Genomic DNA, 10,289 nt, shown 5'->3' with positions numbered 1-10,289 from the left:
TGGATGAATTACTGCATGCAGGTCTGCCTATAGTTAACATGAGTACTGATCTCGAACCTGTGGTTTACGTGTGATTCAGAAATCATTTACTACCACTAGAGGTCGTACTGTATCAACCGTTTAAAGAGGAGTTATGATACTTAATTTATATATCAAAGGTTATATATGTATTTCATGGAGATTGTATACTTTGAACTGTCTTAGACATCACTAATGCCTCGCGAATCACGGTTGTACCAAAGCTATATCTTTCCCCTTTGCTGTATTTTGAAACCTGGACTCATGTTTCAGCAATACAAGTCGCTTTTTGGCTCAAGGATCCTCGGTTAATAGAGCAGGTGACAAATTCATTGCCGCACGTTCTTTTTTAAGTGCCTTGGGATGGCTATTTTGTAAAAGGCGCTATAGGAAACGAATAGAATATCCCAAGGTGTCGCATTCGTCTGGCCATCGTTGCCCGTATTTACTCGTTTCTAAATTTGAATATGACCCCGGTGGTTTGGCCCGCTAATTTACCCACCAATGCTAAAAATATCATGATACGCCAGTGGAATTTTGGTGTATGCCTAATTCAGACAATCAGAAGTAGGCTACTAGTCGCGAACAGATGAGCGCCAAGTAGCATATTTCACGCCTGATACCTTGTTAACTGAACTGTACAAATTTGGATTCATCATCATTTCAAACCTTCTAATTGTAGGCATATACACTTTACACGCAGCACCATATCTATGCTGGATCTTTTCCTGCTTCCGGTCGTATGCCTTTTTTACTTGCCTTAATGCACTTTCCGTCACTCAGAATTGGAATATCACCCTTTTTGTTATTAATGTACCATGTAATTTATTCATGCTGCAGAAGTCAACATTCGGCGTTCAAAGTTTTTGGTAAAGTGTGTGTATTGTTGTGTCAGGCTCCCGCTATCTGTCGGGCATCCTTTAAAACGGCACATAGAAGTTATTTTAATGCCTTTCATTACCGTATGGGCCCCGGTACGATGCGCGTCGTTCTTCCGCAACTTCGGCATCTTCCGTGCGTCTCCCTGCCCCCTCAATTGAAGACTTCCTCTCAGGACCAGCAGCGACAATCGTCGCTTGTGTCTTTTTTCTTGCAAATACTTCTTATGTAAGTATTCCATTTAATATTTTTTAAGGATCCCATATGTTTTAAACTATGTCTAATGAATATAACGAGAAATGCCTAAATGGATCAACAATAGGAGACCACAAAGAATTTGTGCAAATTTAAGCTTCATTGGTATATTTGCAGTAATTTTAATTGCAACAAAAATAAAGGTAGGACATTTTTTTTTGCCGAAGTATGCTGAAATAACAGCACGGTCACCCCAGCTTGTATGTCTAGTGATCTGTCGTTCATCTGGAAATTATGCCTTGATGAACTCGACTTCTACTAGGTAGACAAATATGGACGCTGGGAAGCGTGCTTCATAAAACTATTTTGTGAAACGGAAAATATCGATAATTCATTTTATTAGTAGAAACTATTAAAATGCCGTAAAGTTCCCAATGGGAATTTAAATAAATTTAGTAGTATCAGTATCCAAAATTATTACGAAGACGAAAAGAACATCGATCAGTGTAATTAATAGCAAAATATTCACTAATTTAAAAAGTGTTTTCGTCGTTCACCACTGTATAGTAAACATTGACTATGTCACCTAATAAATGAGTAATTAAAAAACATTTATCTACTCCTTCAACATGATGGTATTAAAGAACAGCATCCACATAAGGCCTTTATCTGACACTCGCGGCACGAGGGCCACATCTGAGAAACTGTGCAAAACGTTGTTGTTTGAAGGTGATATTTTAAAATACACTGATATTATTTACGAAAGCAACAGATTCCGTGCGTTTACTTTTAAAGCCATTGCAAAAGATCGAAAGAGACTGAAGGGAAGTGGTACACGGATTTGTTTTTCCCACAGTCTACATGCTGTTTGTTAAGCTTTGTTGCAACAATCGGGCTATACTTGATATATTACAGAATTGCAAACCTTTACTTGGTGATCGTTTTGGGAAAGTAGCTTGAAGTTATTGACGTTTATAAGAACTGTCGCCTAGTACTGAATAAGCTGTTGTGCGATGAATGGGTAATAATTTATTTTTTAATGATAATGATAACAGTAAGCTTGTTGATTTTGTATTATATATCAAGACAAATGATATATATATATATATATATATATATATATATAGCTGGTTTGTTAATTGATTTCGGTTCTCAGCAGTAACTTATTTGAAATTTCTTTGAAAATGAAGAAGCCGTAATAGAAACCACAAAACATAGTTTATATTGAATACTAACAGGCGTCTTTTAAAGAGTATTAGTATAGATTCAAATGGAACAATTTAAGTAGGCATAGGCTATTGAATGATTTTTTTGTGTGAAAAAGGGTAGAAAAAATACTTCAGGAAATGTGTTTTTACGTCATTAATATTGTTTCACTTTTTCTTATTGAGAAGGGTTTTATAAAAAAATCTGTGAGAAAATCATTCACGGAACACTGACCCATGGAAGGAATCAACGGGAAGTATAATATTATGTAAATAATACTGGGAGTGTGTCTACAGTCTGATTCAAGTCCTTGGTCACTGACGATATATCTTTAATTTATTTAATACAATAAATGCATTAGATCTTTTTTATTTGCCAGTGGGAATTTGACACTGAATCAATTAATGAGAGACTTTTGGAAGTATGAAACTGATGGTTTGTCATGGTTATATCACCACAAGATGGTATTATAAAGTGATTTTATATCATTCGAAGGCTACGGCTGAGCACGTCTAATAGGCGGTTCTTTGTCCGTGTGGTGAAGTCATGTCTTGTGTGAGTGGCATGATCAAAGAATTTATGTAAGTTTTTTGCGCGTCTGTGTATGGGTCACGTGAAGTGGTATCGTTTTGTATTCGTGGTCTTTGCATAAATTTTAAATCATTGTTTACTTATTAGTAGACAATAAAAGGCATAATATGACTTAACTGATTTCATGATTTGTCTGCTACGTCGTCAGCTCACTGTAGATATCGCAACACGAACATGTCGCGTTATACAAATAAAGGCAGAGTAGATGTTTTACTTATGTCTAATACAAACTAAATTATAATAGGAAACTGAAAAAGTTTTTTTTTTTTTTTTTACTGAAATAGCAGTTAATCTTTTTAAATTTGTTTGCCAGAATAAGTTAATTACTCCTGGCATAGTAAACAGGCCTACTTGTAAATGTTTAACAGAGACAAGTGAGAAGATAGCCGAAATGAACGGAACCACCTCTGAGGTTTCTGAAAAAGCCGCAGATGTTTGAAAATGCGTCGTTTTTTGGAAATAGAATATAACTTTAATTCGTTACGCATATTTGGCTCACTTTTTATTCTGCACCTAATTCAAATATTTGTCTTTGTATTTAATTTTATTTTCTTATTTGTATATTGTGTTTTGGCGGGGGGTTGGTAGGTTAGTACTGAACTAAGTTAAATACAAAAAAAGAAAATATGCCTATAAAGCGGTCGTTAGAGCGCGTGTGTGTGTGTGTACACATATAGTACTTACAGTACGCACGCATAGTGTTTTCTTGAATGATCTCTATTTTAACTATAACTTTTCTTTTTTTCCATTTTTCATATGTTAATTGTCTCAGTGTTTTTAGACATGAAAGACATATTAATGAAAATGTCACATAGACGCACCTGCCTGTGGAGTTTCCTTGGTGAGTAATATGAACATATAATATACAATAAAATATGGCATTAAAGGCATACGGTATCTACGATAAGAAGCGTCTTACTCCTGTTTTAACACCAGCAGATGTAGACTTGAATAAAAAACCTAGGCCTAGATAGTCCCCTTCATGCAGTTTTGTTTCAGTTTAATACATTTGGTTAGTATGTTTTACCATTTGTATTATCCTGACTTATTCATATTAATGAAACTTTTATCATTTTCCTCATGCATAATAATATCAACATTTAAAGCATCTTTTAGACAGGAAGTGCTGACTTTTTCTGTCTCCCTCAGTGCTGTCTCTCTGCACCGTGAACTGTGATGTGGTCTACACGAAAGTGGGAGAAAAGATCAACCTTCAATGCACATTATACACTCGGAACCAAGACATATCATGGTTATTCAAGACCGAGCTCATTGGCCGTGAACCTAGGACTGGGACACCAGTGAGAGGTGAAGGAACGGGAGCAGGAAGTGACTGATGTGCCAGCCTTGCACTTGCTTAAACACGCTCACATATAGCATTCTTGTTATGTTACCTCACCTATATGCAGCGAGGACAGAAACATATAGTTATATTTAATTGTAAAAGCTCATGCACTGAGTTTTCAAACTCCATGTAAGAAAAGCATTACAGTGCCCCCCTGAGACTGACCAGGATAGGGGGGTTAGATGATGGATGGGTGAATAAATATTGTACTATAAAAATGAATGTTCTCCTACCCTCAGTTAGTTCACCAGCAAGACACAGATCGATCTCCCTTCCAATGGTTTTTTTCAAGTTTTCCATTGAAGATTTCTCAATCGAGGTGTGATTTGTGGTTAAAGTGGCAGCGATGGCTTCATTTTGGCGGGTTTTTCATTTTGGTCTTGCTTTGACGGTAGGGACGGCACCAATGAGCCAACGAAGTCAATTTTCCCAAAGAAATCTATACATCAAGGAGGCGGGAGAGTCAGACGCTGGAGAATACAGCTGCGAAGTGTCAGGGATGACTCTAAAGCTGAGTGTGATGACATATAAATGTAAGAACCTCCTTTCAATCCACTACAGGAGCAAATGTCCAGCTACTCATCACGCTATTCTTCTTGTTCAGGCTCGGCTCAACCCACTGGGCCTTCCTTCCAGAATGAAGCAGTGAACATTCAGTGTAATGTGATGGGCGGGGCCAAAGTCAAATGGACTTGCGGAAGTCCCAGTGGGTCATCTATGACCTCTGACTCGGGTTCTTTTAAGGTGAACCCTGTAAAGATAAGTGACGGAGGTAACTGGCAGTGTTTCTTTGAGGAAAATGGAAAGAAATACACTTATTCCCTGCAGATTACCATCATAGGTACGTGTTGGTGGATCTCGCCATGCTAGCAAATCCTTGTGCATTTCCTGGTTTGGTTAACCAATGAGTAACTGCCTTGGTGTTCTCCCATAAGCCCTGCTTGGCTGGTGTGTCACATGAGACTGGCGGTGGCAACTTTTCAGGTATGAGTAGCCTGTGTCTCCCTCTCCCTCAGGTCTGATGCCAAGTGCAAATGTGGCAGTCCAAGAGGGAGCGTCACTCATTCTCCCTTGTGTTCTCCATTCCAAGATCAACTTAAAGCCGACAAATATCATCTGGGAGAGACTCAGCCCTAACCCGTCCCGGTTTTTGGTGGCAGAGTCATCAAAAGAGGGTGAACTTAAAAAGACAGTCTCTGACTCTCCTGGAGACTTTAAAAATGTTAAGTTTTCCACAGAGAATCTGAAAGAAAACTTTTCTGTGACGTTGACCAATGTGAGTTTCTAAATTGACAACACTCCCCATTTCTGCCCTTTTTATTAACTGAGCTTATTGGGTCTATCTGTAAAAATCCAAGGCACTGGTTTTGGTCAATATTTATAGTTCTCTTTGAAAAATTTAATTCTTCCCGCAGACCAAGTTTTCAGTGTAAAGGGTCAAGCGGCATATTGAATAAGAAATTAGGCTCTACTGATTCTGGTAGAGGAGCTGTTATTATTGAGTACAAGCAGGTGAAAACATCTAACATCATATAAATCGCATCAGGAAAATATCCAGGTGTTTGTAGAGGTAAACCTAACTTAGAAGCCGACCATATACCTTTGAAGGAAAATAATATATTGAAAATGAGCAGTATGGATAATAAGATATGGTTATACTGATATTTAACTAAAACCCAGACTCGTTTAACTAATAATGTATCACCCATAGTGTTTGGACCACAGATCTGATAACATAACCCTACCCCTAATTCTGTTTTGGAAATGGACCTGGCTCAGATGAGCCTTTGAGCATTCAAATCCGGGATTCATATCTTGATTGGATGAGGAGGCACTTATGAGCAAAAAGATAGCAGCCTGAAAGAACTTAACGATTCTGTCTCGGCCTGTGCAGGCGAAGGCGTCGCAGACAGGAACCTACAGGTGCTCTGTGAAATTTGACAAGGAAAAAACCATCATGCACGAAGTGATGTTGGTTGTCAATGGTCAGGATGCAGCCAAAGAAATGTACCCAGGATACGACGATATTGGTTCAGGTATTAACATAGCAAACTCGTCATTCTCACAAAAATGGTGCGTGAATTTCCTTCATCATCATCAGATCTTCTGCCAGGGGTCCAATCCAAGGAGAAGTCCATATTGGGCATTGAGCAGTGGATATGGATTGCGATTGGAGTTGGATGCTTTGTCCTGATCACTCTTGTCATCGTTGCTGTTATCGTGTATCAGAAAAAAAAGAGCATGAAGGTGAGAGACACTGTTCAGGGCAAAATGAACTCGTTCAACAGCAAAGACAAAGATATTCATTCCATTCATTTCTGTTACTTGCCTGTCAAAGTTAATAATAGAGGCTGTAGTTTAATGAATAAGCATTAATTGTAAATGGGGCGCAGAGCTGGCATTGATGTGCATAATATATAAGACAGATGAAGATATTGATGAAAATGTAACGGCAGTGAACATGAACGGAAAATTGATGAGCAGAAAATTGGTACATTGTGCGCTTCCCTTAACAATGGCAGGCAATGGCTGTACTTATATGCTTTTTAAACTGGTTACTGGCTGACTATGAGTATAGTTTCAGAAGAGAGGAAAATGAGAAGAGATGCACAGGTGCACACACACAAAATCAGACACACGTGGACGCAATTGAATAGGGCTTCCTCACAGCGCCGTTTCCCTCTTCCAGAGGAAGTCGAGAAAGATGAGGGCTATGAAGCACGCGCTGATGCCCAGGGACTACTGCCATTGTAACCGGTAACACTCCTCGGGGGTTGGGGAAGGCATTCGGCTATGCTGGCGGCAGCGGCGGGCTGACCTGCCTTGCGTGTCACTCGGCACAGGGGCCAGCCGGGGCAGCTGGGGCAGCCGGGGCAGCCGAACGGGAAGCGGAGGGAGCACCGGCACACCTCAGACGCCAGAGGCAGCAAGGAGAGAAAGCCAGCGGAGCAGAGGAACCAAGAGAGGCAAGAGAAGGTGCCGTGAGGCAGGAAGTGCGCCTCAGCATGTCAACAGTGGGTGTAAGCGCTGTACACCTGCATTTACATTCTTAGTTTTGATTAAACACTTCAAAAAATGTGCATGTCTTTGTCAGAGCTAAAGCCTCAGCTTAAATTCCTGAATTTTGTGTGTTTCATTCATTCTTTTTATTTTGTTCACAAAGTTTGCTGTTACCCAGTTTTTTTCATATATTAATGTATTTTTTGGTAAAAGGACATTCATAATGCATGTATTTTCCATTCTAGCCGCTTTCAAAAATAAACACATGTACTTCAAATTTGAGTCCAGTCGGTGTTATGATGTTGCCGTTAGGAATGAATGTTTCCTTGTTGAGTCGTTTGCATGGATGCCGCGCGGCTTCACACGCAGACACAGAGGAGACCCAGTCAGCTATTGCATGCTGGCAGTTTTCTCATTCTCAGAAGTGTGAGATCTGGAAGGAGGTCGTATTCCTCTGTAACTTTGTTTACCCCTTGGGGGTTTTCGGCGCTAATCCTGCCGTCGTCATCCTCTCCACGTTTGCGGGCTCTCTCTCGCCCCGTCGAATTGGTGCAGGGGACTGCATGCAGGTGTTCCAGGAGAACTGTGATGTCCTGACATCTGTGTCATTTCCCCCAGTGAAAAGTCTCCTTTAACAATTTCAAAACAGCAGCTGAAGTGAAATTCTGTTGCCCCGAAAAGCATTACAGAGATCGATATTTGAAGATTGCATTCAGTCCCTCCTCTAGCAGACAGTTTCACTCACCCAATAAATATCTATTAAGGAGGTTGCCAAAGCTCCACATCCTTAGGTGTGACTCATGGGGGAGATGGGTGGGTCACATCCCACTGAATAACCAAAACAGTGGTGTTTGTACCATGCAGTTCTTTCCTTGGCATTTAAAATATAAATAAATTTGTCAGGAGAATTCTGTTCTAATCTCACCTACTGACTGAGGGGGAAACAATTTTTGCCGATGATTTCAGTTGCACAAACATGTACGGCAACATTTAAAAAAAATTGCACACTGCTATGGTTTCGTTTATCAATCTCCACACAGGCGTTTTCACATCGTTTTTGAAAGTATTTCCATACACACTGTAACTAGTGAAAATGTATATGCTGTTGCTATTAGCCTACATCAGACATACAAGCAACAACATACTGACCAGTAAATTATTTTCTTTTTGCACAAATAGGCAGCACTGACACTGTATATCATGCTATTTAGCTGCATACTAGTCAGCAAAATGGAAAGCGTCACTGAACGCAGCTCCTCCGTATCCGCCATATTGGAATACTGTTTACCTCTGTGTAGGGTGACCAGGTGACCAATCGGACAATGAGAGGGTGTAATTAGTGGGGTTACTTCACAGATGGGCTACATGATGAGCAGGGGCCAATTATGGCGCTTTTAGAGTCTGCATTTCGAAAACTTGTTTTCACTCATTCACAGTGTGAATCTAAAATTGAGTTTTCCGTGAGAGTGTCTGCAAAAGTCTCAGTTTTTGCATTTTTAAAGGAAAATGTAGCAGTATGACCTAGTCACTTAATAGATCTGTCCCTGCCCCCCCCCCCCCTCATTATTATAAACACGGTGATGCCCTTGCCACCATCCCTTTAAGTCAGTCCAGAAAGCACAGGGCACCCTGAATGGGATGCGAGTCGGTCCACAGCTCATTGTAGGAAATTATGATTTTCTCATATAAAGATGATAGTTTTATGTGTCTTTCATAAGTCTTCTTCCATAAAGGAGTTTATTTTAAAATTAGATCTTGCATCCAGTTCGTAGGTGTTTAACTTAATGCCTTAAAAATGACAGGCAATTAGAAGACATTCAAAGCCGCAAGTATCTTTAGAAGATCTATGCCAGAAGTTCTTCAAAATGAATCCTGCAGAATTTTATATGAATGAACGTTGCGTTTATATCGCGCTTTTCAAGACACCGACAGCACATTATACAACCAATGGGGAGCCACTTCAACCACTGCCACTGTGTAGCCCCCGCCTGGATGATGCGGCAGCAGCCATTCTGCACCAGTACGCTCACCACACAGTAACTAAGGTGGTGAAGTAGAAGGAGAGAATTCAATTAGATATAAGGGATGATTAGGAGACCAGATCTGACAAGGCCACAGTCGGCAATTTTAGCCAGGCCATCAGGGTGCCACCCCTACTCTTTCAAAGTACACCCAGGGATCTTTCGTGACCTCAGAGAGTCAGGACCTCGGCTTAAGTCTCATCCAAAGGTCGGCACCATTTTTACAGCGCAGTGTCCCGGTCACTGCACTGGGGCATTGGGATCCACACCGACTACAGGATGGGCTAAGCTGTCAGCCACACCAACAGCTCAACACCAAACCTGCTCAGTTTCAGGTGGATTACCTAGTCTGAACTGCAGGTGATGTGGCTGCTGGCTAGAGCCCTTACATCACACATATTTGGTATTTTTGTAGACCACATATTATCCATCCTCTAACAATCCATCTTTTATCCACATATCCTCATAGACATAGATACATAGACGCCGCATTGATCACTGATACAAACTTCAGCAGTGTCGCCATATTAGTCCAGGCATCTTTTCAGTGGAAAAGCTGGTGGTGCGGCATGGTGGTGCAGTGGTTAGCACTGTTGCCTCACACCTCTGGGACCCGGGTTTGAGTCTCCGCCTGGGTTACATGTGTCTGGAGTTTGCATGTTCTCCCCATGTCGTCGTGGGGTTTCCTCTGGGAACTCCAGTTTCCCCCCACAGTCCAAAAACATGCTGAGGCTAATTGGACTTGTTAAATTGCCCGTAGGTGTGCATATGTGAGTGAATGGTGTGCGAGTGTGCCCTGCGATGGGCTGGCCCCCCCTCCTGGGTTGATCAATGATGAACAAACATGGGATCAGTACATAACAGTTTCTTGTTACTGTAATTAATACATTAAGTAAGATTGTACTGCTACATTATTTGTAACCCCTGAAGTAAAGGGTTTGAGGCAACAGTGCTAACCACTGCACCACCATGCCGCCCCCTTCTTAAACAGTATTTTCTAGCGATATCATGCAGTTAGTTACATCAGCCTTTTC

At 40.7% G+C, this 10,289-nt stretch overlaps 1 protein-coding gene across 3 annotated transcripts; it reads left to right on the top strand.

The window, feature by feature from the left end:
* Nucleotides 1-742: 742 nt before the first annotated feature.
* Nucleotides 743-7,511, top strand: cd4-2.2 (CD4-2 molecule, tandem duplicate 2). Of its 3 annotated transcripts, none has more exons than XM_049025016.1 (10): nt 743-1,125; nt 3,662-3,730; nt 4,039-4,197; nt 4,630-4,767; nt 4,839-5,075; nt 5,251-5,510; nt 6,129-6,270; nt 6,348-6,481; nt 6,924-6,991; nt 7,078-7,511. In XM_049025016.1, the coding sequence occupies exons 2-10, from the start codon at nt 3,673-3,675 to the stop codon at nt 7,217-7,219; spliced, it is 1,338 nt and encodes a 445-aa protein (XP_048880973.1). In that variant the 5' UTR covers nt 743-1,125; nt 3,662-3,672; the 3' UTR covers nt 7,220-7,511. The 3 variants fall into 3 exon arrangements, with proteins under 3 accessions (XP_048880973.1, XP_048880972.1, XP_048880974.1); XM_049025015.1 differs by lacking the exon at nt 743-1,125 and adding an exon at nt 1,151-2,113; XM_049025017.1 differs by lacking the exon at nt 743-1,125 and adding an exon at nt 2,324-2,879.
* Nucleotides 7,512-10,289: the final 2,778 nt, after the last annotated feature.

The sequence above is a fragment of the Brienomyrus brachyistius genome, chromosome 9, assembly GCF_023856365.1.
Source record: "Brienomyrus brachyistius isolate T26 chromosome 9, BBRACH_0.4, whole genome shotgun sequence".
In the NCBI taxonomy this organism is placed as follows: Eukaryota; Metazoa; Chordata; class Actinopteri; order Osteoglossiformes; family Mormyridae; genus Brienomyrus; species Brienomyrus brachyistius.
The sequence above is the reverse complement of the archived record's forward strand: the minus strand, read 5'-3'. Positions and strand labels throughout refer to the sequence as shown.